Source organism: Haplochromis burtoni, unplaced genomic scaffold (assembly GCF_018398535.1).
Source record: "Haplochromis burtoni strain Fernald_Lab_line unplaced genomic scaffold, NCSU_Asbu1 Contig_37, whole genome shotgun sequence".
In the NCBI taxonomy this organism is placed as follows: Eukaryota; Metazoa; Chordata; class Actinopteri; order Cichliformes; family Cichlidae; genus Haplochromis; species Haplochromis burtoni.
In genome coordinates this window covers 1,674,526-1,693,962 of record NW_024582398.1, presented here as the reverse complement: position 1 = coordinate 1,693,962, position 19,437 = coordinate 1,674,526, and the positions used below count along the sequence as shown (strand labels likewise).

The window sequence follows — 19,437 nt, the reverse complement described above, 5'->3', positions numbered from 1 at the left end:
TATATATATATATATATTCTAACTGTGTAAAACAGGATGCTAGTAAGATTAAATAAAACGCACCTTCTTCACTTGTCTTCATCATCATTGTTGAAGTCCAAGATTCTCCAGTTTCGGATGGCGAAGTTATCAGTTGATAATTAATAACTTTGCAACCCTTTGCAGGAGTCTACAAGTCTACAACTGACAAATATTTTACTCGAATACTGTTTTTCACTCCTCAGGTTGCAAGCACTCAAGTGCACCCCAAGTTTAACTTTTTTTTTTTTTTTTTTTTTGGACCACTTTGACAGCCACCTTTAAATTTGAGAAACTATACAGCGCCATCTACAGAAGCTAGGCGGCACTGCTGCGTGCGTAGCAACTTTCACCTCCAACCATCACCCCGGTTCAGTTTGAACCACCGCAATCATCATCACAATCAGCAGAATGTAGTAAAGTGAATACATGTGCATTTACATAGCCAGTTTCAACATTTCCTACATCGGATTAAAGGGAGAAATAGGATAAAGGCAAAAACAAAATGGGCCTAAAGTGGGCCCAGGGCTGGCGGCAAGATCAATAATATTATAATATTAATATTTTTTTAAAGAAAAGAAAAAAAAAAGCTTAATAAATAGGAGAGCTACTTCATAGCTTTGAAGAATGGATGGATGTCCGGTATATTCCCAGAAATACGCTTGGTAGTCCGTTTATTTTAGGGAGGAAAAAAATCAGACGAAAACACACATTTAAAATATATATATATATATATATATATAGCTCTAATTCATTGATTTAAAACTTCCAATATGCGATCATATACTTCACTGCCGTTAAAATGTCTAATAAAGTCTGATATTTGTAACTCGGAACTCCTTATTTATCTCCCTCCCCTTCCTGCCGGTGTGACAGACCCAGAGACCTCCTCATTTGGACCCCCGGTTTTTTGCGTTGGCGAATCACAAAGTGTTGGCATCTATTGCCTTTGTCTGACAAGTCATCCATATAAGCAAAAGGGGGGTCTGCAGAGGAGAGGGGGAGGGAGGGAGGGGAGGGTTGCAGCTTTTAGAACCACAGACACAGAGAGAGGCTTCATTTCCAACCCAAAGATCCAGCCTAACGCATCCAGCGCGAAAGAGAAACCCCGACGTGTGTGTGCTTGTGTGTGTGTGCGTACGCGCAGGTTCCCTTCGCCGTTTTGACGTGTGAATCAAAGCCACCAGGACTAAAGGAGATACCGGGCCCTGCACACTGGAACCTGAACGTTTCGTTTCTGTAAAAGAGACCCAGTTTGCTCGCTGGCATGCTGTGAGAATTACCTCTGGTCACTCCAGGCTTTGAAAAAATACCGATAAACTGAGCACAGGTCGTGTTTCTGAAACAATCCTTCGGTCATGCTTTGCACCTGCCAGACCTCCGCTGCAGGACGGGACTGTTAAAGAAAAGAAGGGCAACTTTGAGGGGGAAGAAGTTGCCATTAGATCGGTTGCTGAAGCGGGGGTGGAGGGGCAAACTTAGTCCCTCCATCGAGTAGAATCACCTTTTTTTCTTCTTCACATTTTCATTCTTGATAGGAAGGCGAAACGGCGACTTCAGTTGATTATCTGTCTTTCCTTTGCTATCCAATGGATATTCACTGCAAAGCAGACCCCTTTACAGCGATGCACCGTAAGTAGCACAACCCGAGTTTCTTTGCCACTGCAGCTTTTGCATGCATGCGGATAAAATAATAACGGGAATATGTAATATTTCTGCACAGCACAAAGGCGGCTCGCAGCAGCCTGTATAGCAATTTGGGACGTAACCGGCATCTTCGTGCATTTAAAAAGACAAAATTACCATCTGATAAACGGACGAACAGAGCCTCAAAAGGAATCATAAGTCTGGCAGTGGAATAAATATTATATTTAATACGAATTTCAGACCTTATATCTTTCGTGTGCGCGAATTTGAACCTGGCGAAATGTTCTGAAATTGTCACAGCCAAGCTGCTCCGCTCACAGCAGCAATGTGCACAAATTCAACTTTTTAACCACTAGTAAACAAAGAACATGCGTTGGCAGGTACTTTGTAATTTACACGTGCATCCCCACGTAGCTTCCCGCGCAGCGCGCGCGTGTGTGTAGGCCTAATAAGTCAGGACACATTACACATCTATTACTCAAATTATCCAGCTAACAACAAGCTCTGTGTGCAGCACTTTGTAGTCAACGCACAGTGTGCTTTACTCGTAATTTGGCGAATGTGTGTGAATTATTGATAATCTCTCCGTTTACTAAAATAATATGTAATATGAGTAATCAAGGCTTGTTCAATTATTTAAATTTGCATGAAGGGAATGAAGGAGCTCGTAACTTAATAGCCAACAGGAGCCGTGAGGTGCTAAGAAAATATCAAGTCTTTGTTTCGACTGTGTGAAACTTTCATGGAGTGTCAAAAATATATTTATATTATTTTTTAAATTAATTTCGGGACATGCATTTCCGTTGTGGAGGAGGCTTACAGGTCCAATTTAAGGAAGAAGATGTCACAATAAGAGAGATTATTTACAATAATATTTAAAATATTAGAAATAAACACATGCATATTCTAAATAATTTTGTGGTTGAGTAGGTGAGTGTCACATCGATATTTATTTATTTATTGAAAGTATTTTAATTCACGATGTTTGTTTTAAAAGGTTAATGTTTGAGATTGATTTTTGTAACTTAATTTGAGTAAAATATATATACATATAAAAAAAATACATCAAGCAACATTCATCAAAAGAATAATTACAAAAAAAATATTTTAGTCAGTTTTTATTTTGTGAAAATATGTGACCAAATTAAATAAATATTTAATATCTTACATATTGCTTTGCGCTGCTGTCACTATGTCCACTTTTAAATCTCCAGCAGCTGAAACAATCATACAATTTTTGCGATTATTCTGAAAACATATTATTATTTAGTCGCTTTGGTGAAGCTGTTTGAGAAACAAAGAGAAATATGGTATTGTAATTTCATAAAATTAAAATAGAAGCTACATACTTTTTTAATGAAAAAAATATATATTTTAAATTACACCATTAGAGGGTTCTCGATAATAATAAATGCATGTAGGTCAGCCTACTCACTTATATTACACACGCCTTTGCTCCGTGATTTTTTTCTGCCTGATATAATTTTTTTTAAATACTTACCTGCCTGGACCTTCCTGTCTATTACGACCTTATGTAATGTTACGTCTGTTTGTGGTGTTGCTGTTGTATCCCACGTAGGGCACGGAGGTGTGAACCAGCTCGGCGGGGTGTTTGTGAACGGCAGACCCCTCCCGGACGTGGTGAGACAGCGGATAGTGGAGCTGGCCCACCAGGGCGTCCGGCCCTGCGACATCTCCAGGCAGCTGCGGGTCAGCCACGGCTGCGTCAGCAAGATCCTGGGCAGGTAGGTGAAAACTCTCAGCCCTGCATTCAGCCAGGCAGGTTTTCCTAGCAGGAGAGTAAGTAACGCAGATGTAAAATAATGTGGGAAGAGAGAATTGAACATAGCCTACTAAACTCAGCTCTGCTTTTAATAATCTTGAAATATAAATAAAAACTGCCTTTGAGTAACCGTTATAATTAGCAGTCTGTTAGTTTGGGAGGGGTCAGATGACTTGTTAGTTTAGTGTCCACTAAAAGGATTTGACAACAGAACTATATGTTTGCACAGCGTGCGGTTTCCTGCTAGTAATTATTATTTTATTTTTATTTAAAGGTAACGATTAAAACTGATTGGGGTTTTTTCTTTTTTCTTTTTTAAAGAAGTTAAATGTTTCACACTTTCGTGTTAAACAAAACATAACTGGATTTGCCCACTCTTAAGGTTAACAGTCCGTTTATTGCTCGTATTGATTTAATTATTGCAGGTTTTTGTTTTGCAGATACTACGAGACTGGCAGCATCAAACCAGGGGTAATTGGTGGGTCTAAACCCAAAGTAGCCACGCCAAAGGTTGTGGAAAAAATAGCAGACTACAAGAGACAAAACCCAACCATGTTTGCCTGGGAGATCAGAGACAGACTTCTGGCAGAGGGCATCTGCGACAATGACACTGTTCCCAGCGTCTCATCCATTAACAGGTAGGGGGAAATGGAAATTATAGAGTGACTTCAAAATAAATACACAATTTGGATTTTTTTTTTTCCTTTGTGAATGTAGTTTAGGTAAACGACGGGCTGCCGGATGTAAACACTTTAATGAAGAGGGCCGGCAGGGCGCAAATTGAAAAATCATTTATCACTGTATGTCTGGGCTAAACGCGCCACCCACTGCAGAATATTGTTTGACCAACTTCTTGCTGCCCGGCACGCCGAGGCTGCCTGCGGTCTCAGAGGTGCAATTCAATCTTTCAGGCCAAACTCCCTCAACAATCAGCAGTACATCCAGGACTGAGTGAATCTGTCGAGATGAAAACCGATCAATATTCGGTGACCAGATCCCGTGGCGCTATAAAGAAGGCCAATTTTCTTTAGCACATCTAATGTGCTGGAGCTACTGCACAGAGAAAGCAACGCGGGTTTTTCAGCAAGATAATATTTCGGAAAATATATATATATATATATATATATTTATACATCTTTTTTTTAATCACATTTTCAGTTCATTCACAATTGTCCCTATAATTGCTTTCATCTCTTCAAAGTATTTTTTAACAGCATATAGTTATAGCCTGTATTTTGAAAACGGCAGTCACAGCAAGACCCAGGACATCCCCACTATCACCTCACCCTTCCTTACCCTGTCCCCCTCCCACCACCACCACCACCAGAGATCCCTGGTGATGAACTTTGGTTAAGAGGCACTGTTCCATAGAGCCAGCATCAGCATTACATTTTAATGAGCTGATGGGAGAGCATGGACAGCTCCACACAAGACATCTTTTAAATAGAGAAAAGGCTGAAGAAAATTCATTTCATGCTTCGTGGCTGCTTAAAAAGCCCCATTTAAGGAGGCTCAGACACATGTATGTGATAAATTCAAAATGTACATTAATATCATTAAAAGAGCCCTATAAAGTTTTTCAATTCCAATTAAAGCTTTCTATTTTGGAAGGAAGCTGTGTGTGTGTGAGGGGGGAGACTTATGTGTCTTTGTTTATGTGGGAAATTAAAATGCGAACACAAAGCGGTGTAATTCTATCAGCCAAATATGAGAGCTACTTTGAATTTCTATTATGGCTTAATGCTGAATATATTTTTCAGTAGAACTCATGTAAGAGTTCAGTGTCTTGCTCCAAAAACACATATAAATGAAACTCTATGAGCATTTGCTTTGATTTAGCTACGGCTAAATATTTTAACATAACAATGAAATTTTAACAATGAAAACATTCTCAGTGATTCGGTCAGTTGCAAACTTAGATGCAGCAGTTCTTAAAAGTCACTATAATAATAGCTTAATCCATTTCAAGAAATGTTTGTACTTGAAAAAGGGGTTTTCCCAGTTAAGTAGTTATGTAGAAAAAAGAAAAAACAAGGCCATAGCCAGAGTCTTTTCCAGCTGGATGGTTGTGAGTGAGTGGGGCCAGTTGTGGTTTCTGTGGCAGACAGTTTGACCTCAGGACTTGTGACAAAGGGGATGCTTGATTTAAACACCTCTCCCCTGTGCATGCATTATTAAATGCTACAGAGATAGTGTTGTACTGTTCGTCAGGGCCACCACAACCAACAAGTAACGCTACCTTGGGTGCTAGACATAAAAAAAAAAGGTCTTCAATGGCGTTCAATATTATTGATTCAGGAGTAAAGCAATTTTAATATCTCTTCAGGGGATTTTCAGCAACAGCCAGGTCATTAATTCATTCTCCCAAATTGCTTATTCAATATCAAGAACATGGATACCAAATAAAGTCTTTGAATTTATGTAGCACACACAAGTCAAGGGGTCGAATAACTGTTATGGGGAGAAGTGAAAAAAATTAAAACATCAATATGCGCTTTCTGCAAAGGCTTGTTGTTAGGTAGCTTTGCCTTCGAGGGGAGTTTTCTTGGTTTTTGTTTTTGTTTTTAATTCGTGACAGTGTGGGATTAATTTTTCTGAAGGCTTCTGGCACCTACATAACATTGATATCGGATGACCAAAATAAAAACCATACTATTTTTGATTCAGAGTTCCAATCTAAATAGTCACAAATGAGCGATAAGAACACCATCCAAAAGGCTCTATGGTCCTCACACCGCCTTCTTTTTTTTAGTACTTTTAAATGGCTCTCGTGGCATACGTGATGAATAGTTTTAAAGTTTACAAATTATTGTGACAGCTCCCTCTCTCCCCAGTTGCCATTCAGATTAAAGGAATCTAATGCTGGCGTAAGCTTGTGCAAGGCAATAAGGAACTATTGCTTTCCTGTCACATATAATTTATAGCTTTCTATTTGCATCTGTTTGCCCGTGTGACTAATCCCCAACTTTTTCTCCCCAAGCCCCGATCAATACAACCTCATCCGCACTGGCACATGGGGGCTGGTGGTTCTGCGGAGATGTTTGATCTGGGAGGCAAAGCGGGCTGCTATAGGGCTGTGATCGGCCCAGTGAAACCCCCTTCACAGTGGGGGAGAGAGAGAGAGAGAGAGACAGAGAGAGAGAGCGTGCTGATTAGTGTGGGCCAGGTAGAGTCAGTGAAGCTGATCATTGAGGTGAATTGATGTGATTTCATGCTTTGTTTGCAAGATCACTCAGACCAAAAGTGCAATGAAGACTTTTCTTCAGTCTCACCTTTAAGGTAGAACCACTGACCAGATCCCCTCTTGTGTATGAGTTACATTTGATAGCTTATTCACAGTAACTGCTATGACTGATTTCTATGCATAGATAAGTGTCATATATGTGAGGTGACATGTGCTTTTCTGGTGTTGCTCAGGATCATCCGAACAAAAGTCCAGCAGCCTTTCCATCCATCTCCTGATGGGACATCTCTGTCGACACCAGGCCACACAATTGGTAATATTACAGCTCCCATGTGTGCTATACATATATATATATATGTATATCAAATAGGAGTTGCTGATTTTTTTTTCCTGTCTTTTTCTCAGTACCAAGCACAGCCTCTCCACCTGTAACTAGCGCCTCCAACGACCCTGCGGGATCCTATTCCATCAATGGAATTCTGGGTATTCCACGATCCAATGGTGAAAAGAGGAAAAGAGATGAAGGTAAGTGAGATTTTTACTTTTAAGAAAAAATGAACACATAAGATCAGGAGGGAAAAAAAGTCTTTTTAAAAACGAGGTTACAGCTTTGTACTATAAAACCCTCTGTGCTGAACATGCAATTACAGCATTCAAACCTGCTTCAGTTCCAGTAGATGACCCTTATAAAACACCTAAGTCTGAACTCTGTTACACTGCTGTGTCAACCTGCCAAGGAGTCTTTTGATTTGAAGACACGACCTCCGCTGTTGTCTCCTGCAATTAATCTTTATGGAAGTGATTAAAGGGCTTTAGATAATTACATGTCAAGATGATGTAGCCAACCACCCAGGTCAGTCAAGAAAGCGGCTATAGCTCTGTGGAGGGCTTGTGGTTTTTTGTTTTTTTTTTTAGAGCAAAAGTGGCTCTAGTTTTGCAGCTGAAGTCGTAGGTTAGTGGATGTAAGGGGGCCTGAGGCGATACAGATTATTGGTTCTGTAAGCAATAGGCTTCCTTAATGTCACTACATAAGAAGCTGATGAGAATAGCTAAACAGATGCACTCGTGTTACAAGGCGTGTATGGGTATGGAGGGATGATGTCGCTGCTGAAAAGGGGCAGTTATCTCAAACAGGGTGGGGAATGAGTGCCTTATTTCTGCAGTGCTCTGGAATGAGAGCTAATCAGAGCGCGGCAGCAGTTTACATAGCGTCTTCTTTGTTCTGGCGTTTGTTGAGAAGCACAGGGGTTTGCGGGATATTGAGTGGAATTGATGTTTTATGTGCGTGCAGGGAGGGAGGGATGACTAATGACCTGTCAGAGGTAGATTTCCTGGCAAAGATATAAAAACCAGCATGACGTGGACATGGCAAATGACATAATCAAGTCTTTCCCTGTAAGAGATGCAATCGCAGTGGCATAATGCAAACGTCTGGTATTTTCAAGGGTTCATTTTCAGTCGTTCGAGGACCTCTCATATTAGCCAGGGTGTAATGTCTAGTCACTGAATGATAGAATGCACACATTTCTATGCAGATTGCTACTGAAGGGCAAAGAGGTATTAAAGGGCATGGAGAGGAATAAGGTGTGTGTGTGTGTATGTGTGTGTCTGAGAGAGTGAGAGAGAGAGAGAGAGAGAGAGAGAGAGAGAGAGAGAGAGAGAGAGAGAGAGAGAGAGCGAGAGAGAAGGAGAACTGGCCTGTTTTGTGGAGGTCTTCCAGGTGACAGCACCATGTTTCTATGGCTATTCAGTCTCAAATGATTCCCCTGATGTGCTGCCATTTCTGTGATTTAGGTGCTCGTCCAGCATTACATAGAAAGAGACGAAAGCTGCATGTGTGTGCGTGGATGCGTGTGCCTGTGTGCGTGCGTGTTTAAGTCAGAGTAGGGCTCGTACTGACAGAGATGGTGGAGCTTTGGTTCTTATATACTCTCGCAAAAGCCAGCTGGTGCCTACCTGAAACTACAGGGTCATGGATACTTCATCTCTCCAAAACATAAAACCTTGGGCCTTTGGCCACACACAGCTGCAAAAGCAATGTCTTGCCTCAAGCCACAGTTTGTAAGAATAGTATATTACATACGATGCTACCCTGTAGACACAATTGTCCTGTTGCTGTCTTCCCTTAAAGTGCACTTTACCAAACAAAAAGATTTTGCTGCAGGTAGGTTAAACTGTCCATTGCACGAGGGCTCTCGCTACAGTTATGCCATGTTCTCTGCATGATGAGGAATGCAAAGATTTTTGCTTAAGTAATAAATTTGAGCCGCTGAGTAAATGTGATTCACTGTGTGAATAATGTTCTGACATTTGAGCTGCAACTCCAATCCGTCCTCTCTTGTGGTTTAGGAGACCGATATTGCCATGTAGCAATATTTTAGGGGTGTATTTTTGAAAGTAAAGCATTTATGCATGATGTGGACTCCGCTGACATCACATTTAAGCGGTGGTTGTAGCATTTGCATATTCATATTATATACCAATGAAAGCAAAGATGTTCGGAGATGTTAGAAAGATATTGCTGTTATCGGAGCGCTTCATTGTTGTTTTGGGTTCAAAGCAGATTTTCTCTCTGTGTTTCAGCAATGCCTTGTTTGCTGTTCAGACATATCTTCCTTCACTCAGTAGGCAGTAGTGTATACTGGGTTAATGCTGGGATTAAATTTCCTCACAGCACAGTAGCTTGCCTGAGCCCTATTTAACTTGGTAAGCCTCATGATTATTATGGCACAAGCAGTCATTATCAAGGGTTGAAAACATGAACAAAAATGAGAGAGAAGGAAAGGAGGGGAAGGGTTAGGGAGGGGAGGCGGTGTGCAACACAAGCCCCGGTGAAATGGATTGGCCGTGTAGCCCAGAGTATTTGTTTTAGGCAGTAGCCGTGGCTCTCTGCCAAGCCGGCAGACAGCTCCTAAGTTTCCAAGTCAGCAGTGCCCTTAAAAAAGGTTCCCCCATTACAGGCGGGATGTAGAGATAATGTAGTGTGACACACGTTATGTACACTGGGTCTCGGCAAGAGGAGCTTCAGGGACACAGGTGTCATAAGAGCCATTAATCTGCTATTGTCACGTGTTATTACAAATTAAAAGTAGCATGTTACACTTGGCAGCCATTGTTGCAGACGGACAGGGTGTGGGAGAGAGAGGGAGGGAGCACAAGCGAGACCCCAGGAGATGGTGTCTTTGGTGACCACGGCTGTCTGCACGTTTTACAAATTGACATATATTAGAATTCGCAATTCTGCAGAGAAAAGCTATTACCTCACAGATTAACATCCAAGTACCCCACCACCCGCCTCACCCCTGCATCCCTGCTCGAAAACCCCCCACTGCTTCTGACACTGTGGGCTTCAGAAAAGACAAAGGAGAAGCTGCTTCTCCCCGAGTGAAGTAAAAACAGTCGAAATATTTGAGCACAAATTTGCTTTCGGTGTTGTTTTTGAGTTTGTTCATTTTTTTTTCATGTTATTAGTGAATGTGTGTAAGAGCTGAATTGACTTAAGCAGACAACTCGGAGGTGTGTTGATAACAGGCCGTGTCCATGAAGTGTGTCCGGTCCTTTAAAGTGATATCATATGTCCTTTCAAAGCAACTCGCCAATTGCACAATCAGACCGGTAGATGATTCTTAATTTCAGTCATTGTGTGTGCTTTTCTTGCTTTTTGTCTGGCTTTCTTTTTTGATTTATGAAAGAAATACCAAGAGAGAAATTTCATGATAAGATGATCATCATATATTTCAAAACCCAACAACAATAGCCAGTGGCAGTCAGAATGGATGTGATTCTGTGCTTCAGTAGCTGTTGAATTAATTATTTCTCATCTCTGAGCGTCATGAGGACTGAACTGAGGCGTGTGGATGGAGATGAGTGATGGAGCGGGCCGCCGTCACACCCTGCTCTGTGTATCAGCATCTGTTTTGGGAGAGAGGAAGAATCAACACAGGAACTGGGAGTGCAGCAAAATGTCAGCACCGAAGTGTAACCTCCGAATTAGATTAATAAAGCCTTTAAAAGCTTGGCAACATCACAACAAATTAATGGCCACCAGTAGGTGATATTCGACGTACCCAAATTCTCAGGAGTAATCACATTTTTTTTGCAAGTAATCAATCAGGCAATGTTTGGCTAATAAAATGTGAAATAATGCAAAAAAAATGGGTTTAAAGTTCTCAAATTCTTATTACCAAAAATTTAATTTCTGCTGATCTACACAATTTGTTGTTCCTACAGTAACACAGAAAAAACATATTACATCCAGAAGACAGTATTTCATCTATGTTTACATAATCAGAATAATCAATTAGCAAGCCAAAATGAAGCTGAGTTCATCCAATTTGATGCAAACGAGTTTTAATTTGATTTCATTTAGCCAAGAATTGAATCAGGCGGGAAATTATACAGGTATATTATTGTGAAATACGTGAATGTGTTGAGGGAACAAACTCGTATGCATGTTGACATGTTATTTAAACACGAAGCAGACCGGGTGGGAGTACAGTTGGGAGGGGGCAAAGCTCATTCGTCTAAGGGAGTCTTTCCTGACCTCAAGGTGCCTCAAACACAAACTTCAAAACTCAATTTTCATTAAACGAAAGACCTTAAACTTTTATTCTGAAGCCCCTCTCTTCTTCTAAGAAAAGCTGCTATTCATACTCAGTCTACACTTCATTTGCGATAATTGTTATCAAAAATAACAACTGTGACGGAGAAGCCAGTCACTCAGACCGACTTCAGACTCGGAGTTGCATTGGCTTAAGTCTCCTGCTAGGGGTCATGACCTCTGGGTGCCAATCCTGCAGAGAGGAGGCTGCTTCATAAAGCTGGTTATCTGATCTGATGGAGGCTACTCCCTTGTTACCAGAGTGTTAATACAGACCGATGTCAAGATGAATATCTTCAGTGCCAGCGGTGATCAATAAGTGACCACAGAGCGAGACAAGCAACAACAAAGCCACTGTGGTCAGAGATTATTATCACTGCAGCGTAATGGGCAGATTTAGAAATGTCCAGATGATGGTTCGGACTTTCGGAAGAGATTTTGAAGCACTTATGCAAGCTGATGCATTTTTATTTAACAATATGTATGGCTATATAAGCAAAATGTTAAAGTTAACATTTCTAAATTAAAATATAGTAGATATATAGTGTAGATCAGGCTTGGTCAAATTTAATTGACAGCGACTTCAGCTCGCTAACACATTAACTCTTTAAACCCCGAACCATGAAATAAGTAGCAGAAAATTCTTCTTCTTTTTTTTTAAATATATATATGCATTTGTGAGTTTAGTTTGTGACAGTTTATTATTTCTTTATTGCTTAAAAATGTATTGTGCAATTTATTAAATTTTTTATGTTGAGGGTGGGATCACACTGATCATGTGGAAGTCTCAAAAACACAAAAAATCACATATTAAATGTGATAAACTGGGCGTTAAGAGGTTAAACTAATGAGGCAGAAATCAGTCAAATGTAAATTATTATCAAATTACTAATTTAGATACTATTTTTTTTCCAATCTTATGTCTGGAAAAGTATGGAAAAAAAGTAAATATAAGCAAAAAACCTCACACTCCAGAGCTTTTCCAGTTAGGCCTTTCTAGGTTTGACTTAAAATAACTACCTTGCTGTGGTTAAGCAACTTTTGTCATGGGTTTTAATGATAGCAACAGGGGTAATAAGGTGAGAGAACAATCATAGTCATGGTTTAAAAAACCAGTTTTCACCAGCAACGGGAATGTCTGGTGTTAAAGACGTTTTGTTGGCACTTATAATGACATAATTGTACTCTTTTTTTTATCCTAATGCACAGGAGTCATAATTCACTTAAGAACAATATGTTCTTTTGGGGCTTTGGTGTTTTTTGGGGGGAAACATTCTCCAAACTACTTAAACCTATGCTTGAAGAATCATAATTACATAGCTTCCTGAATGGTCTTAAGAGAGTCGTCTTCTTCACCAAAACACCACCTCTGCTGATTTGTCAGAAGAGAATCAGTAGCAGGGAGGGCAGATTGGACTGAGTGGGAGGAAAAGTGTGTAGCTTGACCCAGGATGGTTTGTCTTGTGTGTGGGAAGTGTATTCCACACTGGTGAATGACAAATATGGTTGGGGGTATTGATCAGGGTGTTGTGGATCAGGCTCGCTGATGGAAAGTAATTAATGACTCTATTTGCTTTGGTAGCAAAGAGGACAACTGGGTTTGATAAAGTGACTTGGTGCAGCTGTAGCAGGTGAGATTATCCACCTGAATGTACCAAAGTGCCACTACAGGGGCAAGAAAGCAGTTTTTGGGCGGGAGGTGTTTCCTTGTTTTTGTTGTGTATGAATTGTGTTATGCTCTTAAAGTAATAAATTGAACTTTTTACCAAGTAGTAGAGCTGTATATTTGTATTTGCTGGGTATTGCACATATTAAACCAGTTGGAATAGGCCCCTCTAGGGGGGTATAGAGCAGCGGTCCCCAACCTTTTTTGCGCCACGGACTGGTTTATGCCCGACAATATTTTCACGGACCGGCCTTTAAGGTGTCGCGGATAAATACAACAAAATAAAACTTGTACTGGTACCGAAAAAAAGAAGATTTATTCATAACACACGTGAAAAGACCCAGGAAAACCAAATTAACAATAAAAACAAGAACAAAATAACACTAAAAACCGATAAAAACCCTGAAAACCATACATTTCACACCCGAGCCTCAACTCTCGCGGCCCGGTACCAAACGACTCACAGACCGGTACCAGTCCGTGGCCCAGGGGTTGGGGACCGCTGGTATAGAGTGACACTATGAGGGGCAATAAGGGGGGATTTCCATATGCTATTGTGCTGAGCATAACATCACATATTTGTTTGTTGACTCCTGGTTTGGCCATCGCATCTTTTATTTTTAAAATGAAACATGGGTACCAAGGAGTGGATCTGACTAAGAAACAAAGGACACTGTAAGCTCATACATCCTGTTTTACAAAATGAATGTCACGTTGTATTAAATAGGACTTTGCACTAATAATTGAAAGTACAAACTCATTAGGAAAGTATTTAATGAGGTCATTGCTCAAGGGAGCCAAAGGGTCATTTTTTTAAATGCACTTAATCTTTTTTCAGCTGTATTAGACTTCACTTTTCAGAGCTGCATCCATCTTTTATATACAGACTTTCTACTGCTAACCTATGTCCTGTAAGCTAAAACCTCAAATTAGGGCTGGAATGGATTATCTCATCTAACTTGATGTAAATCGAGCGGTCATGTCAACATTCACAGTTTCAAACCTGGAAACAAAGAGCAAATTCAATCACCTCAAACTTCTTCCTTTGCACACTATGTAATACATTACCCAGTTTCCTCCTTTGTCACAGCACCATTATAATTACTGGGCTGCTTTGTCACTTAATTAATTACACAAATAAATTCATTTTAGGGCAGTTGCTGAAATGAATGATGCTGCTGTCCTTCCTTTGCAGACACCCTCTACACATTACCTCATATTACCTCTTTGAAAGGTAAATGATGCATCAGTGAAACCGTTTATCTCCCAAATCAGATCTTCCGCATAGCAAAAATATAAGAGTTCCTCACAATGCAGCTCTTTAAAAGCCTTTTTATGCAAACGTGACACTGACTAAGAAACTCATGGCAATATTTCCATCACAAAACAATACAGCCTGTCAGATCTCTGCAGCACTTTTAAATAAACCTTAATGCATTTATTTTGGAGACTGAAAGTTTTGCTAATAAGATATTGTTAGCAAAACGCTTTATTTCTTTACATTTTTGCAGCCAGCACAATTTTGGCTTATGCACACCTACCTATGGTCTTGTTTATAGCTCCATCAGCTCCTCTTTGGAGAGTCGGGTTCATCCTCTGGCCTCAGCCGGTGAAAAAAGGTCAAGCAGCAGAATAGAACGGCAATAACCCTCCCAAATGGTACTATCACACAGACATGATTGATCAATTGAATTCCATGGCAGAGAAAAATGTGGGATTAAGTAGAGTATTATACGCACAATGAGTTGAGGCATGATGTTCATTTCAAGTTCATTTCAGCTCCCTCTTGCCACCAGAACAGGCAATCAATAGCGGCCTTGCATATCATATATCACCACTCTCCCACTGAGGGGAGAACATAATCTGCCGCAAATTTAGAATGACAGATTTGTAAGGGAGCTGAAGCTTTCTGGGATCCGGGGAAGAAGACCTACAGACACTGTCACTGCAGCCTGGAGAGGTGGCTGAGGGAGTGTGCGGGGGGTGGTTAAGAAGGGCTGGAGAAGAGAAAAAGAGAGGGCACTATGGAAGGATGGTCTGTGAAGGTTTGAAAGCGTTGCACACAAGTAACAACGGGAGAGGCATCCTTCTCCCAACAGACGAGTAATCAGGTCAGGAGTCGGGAGAAAATTCCCGTGTTTGGAGAGCAGGATGATTGAACAAGAATGTACAATTTTATTCATCCCCTTGTCCTCTGCTGCTGCTTTCAAATGGAACCACCCGCTCACTGAGAATGGAAGCAGTATTGAATTGTGAAAGGGAAATTGTGCTTTAAAAAAAAAGGCTGCTCTTGATTTCAGTAACATCGGTAGGGTTTTGGGTGGGGGGGGTAGGAAAGAAGGAAGAAAAATGCACTGGCTGAAATGAAAAGGCACTATAATGGGCTTGCTGCTGCTTTCATTAGTACACATGCTTGCCACAACATGTATATATTTGCAAGTGACGGTAATCCATCAATTACCAGAGGGCTTTCAGATCATGATGGTGTTAATACTGTGGAGGGGTGCAGGGAAAAGCCTGTGTAATGTAGCCAGTGGCTCACCACAGCCATTAAGGTACAGAAAAACCTGCACTCCATTTCTCAGATCCCCCACAGAGAAGGTACAGGACAAAAACATGAGAAGAATATAAAGTGCATAGCTTGAAGTAAAGGCCAGCTTCCCGGGGTCAGTGTCTCGAATGTTGCTCTTTCTTCTTGTAGATGGTTCAGATGGTTCTGGCCCAAACAGTGATTCTCAGGGTAGTGTGGAGAGTTTACGGAAACACCTGAGGGCAGATGCCTTCACACAGCAGCAGCTGGAAGCGTTGGACCGGGTCTTTGAACGCCCCTCGTACCCTGACGTCTTCTCTACGACGGAACATGTCAAACTAGAACAGGTTAGTGGCACCGAAACTCTCCATCTTTGCTTTTCCTTTCTTGCAGCACTGAAAACTGAGCATGCTAGTACTGAGTCAAACACAGAAAAAGCACCTCTGTCACATATATTCCCAAACCCTTTCCTGGAAATAAAAGCTAATTAAATAAATGTCTGAGATGGCAAAGCCTGGGATTACAGCCCCAGCATGTATAATGCTGGAGGTATCAGTAGGAAAACTCCCACATACTATTGATTTGGTGATGAAAAACACATTCTGTGTACTCCCTGTAATTGAGAATAACAGTAAAGCAACAGAAATTAATCAATACCTAGATTTTTTTTCTTCATTTTTGCCACACTATTCAACTGTTGTTTCTTGCCTTTGTTGTTTATTTTCCAATTCTATGACATATCTTAATGTGCAACGACTGACGCGGCCTCAAAAAGCTGCCTTTATTGTGACACATGCCCATGAAATAGTTGTATGAAACACTAGCCTCCACCTTTTTCCTGGTCCTGATATTAAAGCCACTCTGGCCATCCATCCTCATTTCGAAAAATTAAGAGGCATTTGGGAAACAGCCACCCCCCACGCCAAAATGACAGCCAGAACCCACCGCTTATTAAAAGCTCTGGGCTTATTACAATGGATAACCTTTATTTACTTTCATTATACTATTAAACAACAAGAGACTATTAATTTCTCCCACCGAACTACAAGTCGGACCCATAAAGCAAAAGCAGTCACCTAATTGAGTTCATTTTAATTTCTCTCCAATCGGGGCGAATTACGCAGGTGATAAATCAGTGGGACAGGCCTCACCTCCAGAAGAGGGCCTAATTTGCAGCTAATTACAAAACTGATTTCTACTGGAAGATCAATACCAAAACGAATTGGAAATGACTTGCAATCACAAAGAGCGTCAGGGAGAGTATTAAAAGGCAGAGGGAAAAGGGTTAGACTAGGAAAAGGGGGTGAGTAAGTAAGAAAAAAGAAAGGAGGCCAGGAACAGTCCAGAAAAATCAGCTTTAATTTAATGCAATATTAATCAGAGTATTTTCCCTTTCATGGGTGCCTCATGGTTTTTTTCTTTTTTCCTCTGGAAAATGTGTCCCTATTAGCCAGTGTCTGGGTTCTGTAGCGAGGCATTAAAAAGCCATTCTGGAGATGCAAAACTCAATGGATTCACTCCTCCCACACTTCTGCTAGCCATTTGGTCATCCTTTTCAGACCTATCTTTTCAGTTTTCCCCCTCCTGCCCTTTATCTGCATGATAAAACGTCTGTTTGGCGTCTGAAGCCTGCGAGAATAGAGGAAAACATCCGACATTGTGCCAGTGAACAGTTGTAGCAGACAATTAGAGTTTATCTGTGATAGTGGCAGACAAGAGCGGGGTCACAGGCGTCCTCCTGTGGGAGCGCGGCCCACTGAGCCTCGCACACTGCGCTTTGGACAAACATTGTCAACACTCAGACTCCGGAAGTCTCATCTCATTAAAAAAAATCTGCTAACATCTGCCATGGGGAACCTGGAAGAGTATTTTTTTACATTGAGAAAGTTTTTTATTTAATTAAAAAGTCAGGTCATCCAAATTACAAGTTAGAGTTCATTTTTTTTGTTCGTTTGTTTTTTGATTCCATCCCAGTGCAATGAAGGTGAATGGGAGGCTTTTGTGTAGCACAGTGCCTGTACATGCTTTGGTGTCAGTAGCTGACAATAAAAATGCTTCTATAAAATATGTGAGTTCTGCAGATAATTCAGTGCTATAATAATACACAGTAAAGAAAAGACGTGTTGCCATGAGTTTTTGATCAAAAGTCATGATTAATAAATATTTTCTACATCAAAAATCCTCACTTATTTATAATGATATTTTACTTTTACTTTACTTTTTTATTTAAATAATCTATTTTTATCAATTTTAAACTTTATTTCATGTGGGGGTTTTTTTTGTTTGTCTTTTTAATTTTAATTTTTTCAAAATTAAAAGGAAAGTTTATTTTGAAAAAATATTATTTTTTAAAAGAAAAAAGAAATGAGGAAATCTATTTTTTTTTTATATTTGATAGATTAGCAATAATAATGAAAATCTTTAATGGCAAACCGCAGTGTTTTAACAAATTTTTCCTTTAAAAAAAAGTTGCATCTCCATCAGTCTCTATTAAAAGGGTGGCTCCAGATGTGTTTACATTTCAAAATATCAGAAGGATTAAGGGTTTGTATCGTGCGTGATTTGGGTGAACTGGCCCTTTAAGCCAACATCTGAGCCCAAACAAAAAGAAAAGCCTCAACAGTTTTACGATAGCAAAACACACAAGCTGTACAAGTGATTGTATTCAGAGATAAGAGGTAATGAAATTTAAAGGTGGTTTAGACTCCAAATTAAAACAACAAAAACTCAAAAAAACAAAAAAACAAAACCTGAATAGTGTTCCTTAAACGAGGCCACATGGTGTGTCTGTAACAAAGCAGAACTGCTTTCTCCCTTGGCTGATCAGGAGTAGCACTGCAGTCAAGCACAAAGGGCCAGCTGACACCTTGGCTTTTCACTCATCTCAAAATCCCACTTCCTCTCAGACAATACCAAAATACATTCATGATATGCTTGAACTGCCACCCTGCAGCATGAACACACACACACACACACAATGCTCTCATACAAATTTATACTCACACAGGCCTGTGTGGAACGCTTAATGGAGGAGGAGAAAGGAGGATTTCCATCTAGGTATTGTTTGGTTGTGTAATGATTCAACTGTCCTTTTCCCAGGCTAATGAGTACTCGCTTCCTGCCCTGAATTCCAGCCTGGACGAAGGCAAACCCAGTTTATCCTCTAGCGCCAACCCAGACCTGGGCCCCAGCGTGTCGCAAAGCTACCCTGTAGGTAAGATCAAGTGCCATACAGTACGCCTTTATGCTGCTGAGCCACAGCTTCAGCTGAGGGGTTTTGAACAATGTAAAAGGACAAGAAAGTCAGAGCTAAACATGCCTGTGCAACTGACAAAGAGCAAAATGAAATATGTGACAATAAAGGCAAAGCAAAAAGTTAAGTGTGAAGACTTTTTTACCGTTTCACTCTGAGCTGAAAATGCGATAAAAAGCTTAGCAGCAGTCTTCCGTCTTGGTTTTTTTTTCCTTTTTTTTTTTTTTTGCTGAGCAAGCAGGGCGATAAGAGAGACTGGGAGGGGAGGGGAGCTGTTCAGTCACTACTGGACAAGGACCTTTGGGTGCCACCACATCAGAACTATGACTGTGTATCAGAGCAAGGTCTCTGGGAGGAAAAAAAAAAAGGCCACCATGCAGGACTGACTGCTTGTTGGCTGCTGCTGTGTTGCTCCTGCAATTTGTTCTCCAGGAGATAGTTTGTGTGTCTCAAAGCACAAGTAATGTGCCTCGGTAAATACGCTCTGGCATTTCTGCCACCTAACTCTAACACTACGATCATTTATTTCACCCTCCTCTCTCTCTTTCTCTCTCTCTGCTTCTCCCTCCTAGTTGTCTCCTCTCCTTGTCACAGTTAATGACTGTCTGGTTAATTGAAATATTGTTTTGTTGTTGCAGTGTTATTACCAAGAAGAAGGTTAAGTTTACTGAAAGTTTACGATGACTGTCGGGGGCCTGAGATTAATATACAGAGCTTTTATTAAAATTCATATAATTATGCAGCAGCCATCAAAGG

The 19,437-nt window shown here is 40.5% G+C and overlaps 1 protein-coding gene across 4 annotated transcripts in view; it reads left to right on the top strand.

Annotated features, from left to right (window-relative positions):
* The first annotated feature begins 1,046 nt into the window (after nucleotides 1–1,046).
* The window catches only part of pax2b (paired box 2b), a 29,885-nt gene continuing 11,494 nt past the window's right edge, over nucleotides 1,047–19,437 (top strand). Inside the window, exons 1-7 of one of the 4 annotated variants that reach the window (XM_014332785.2) lie at nucleotides 1,047–1,650; nucleotides 3,245–3,410; nucleotides 3,889–4,086; nucleotides 6,866–6,945; nucleotides 7,038–7,157; nucleotides 15,600–15,775; nucleotides 18,528–18,642. In XM_014332785.2, coding sequence (XP_014188271.1) covers nucleotides 1,608–1,650; nucleotides 3,245–3,410; nucleotides 3,889–4,086; nucleotides 6,866–6,945; nucleotides 7,038–7,157; nucleotides 15,600–15,775; nucleotides 18,528–18,642 — 898 coding nt within the window. In that variant the 5' untranslated portion in view covers nucleotides 1,047–1,607. Of the gene's footprint in view, nucleotides 1,651–3,232; nucleotides 3,411–3,888; nucleotides 4,087–6,865; nucleotides 6,946–7,037; nucleotides 7,158–15,599; nucleotides 15,776–18,527; nucleotides 18,643–19,437 lie in introns of all 4 variants that reach the window. The other 3 variants (XM_014332784.2, XM_014332787.2, XM_014332786.2) reach the window with 3 other exon arrangements.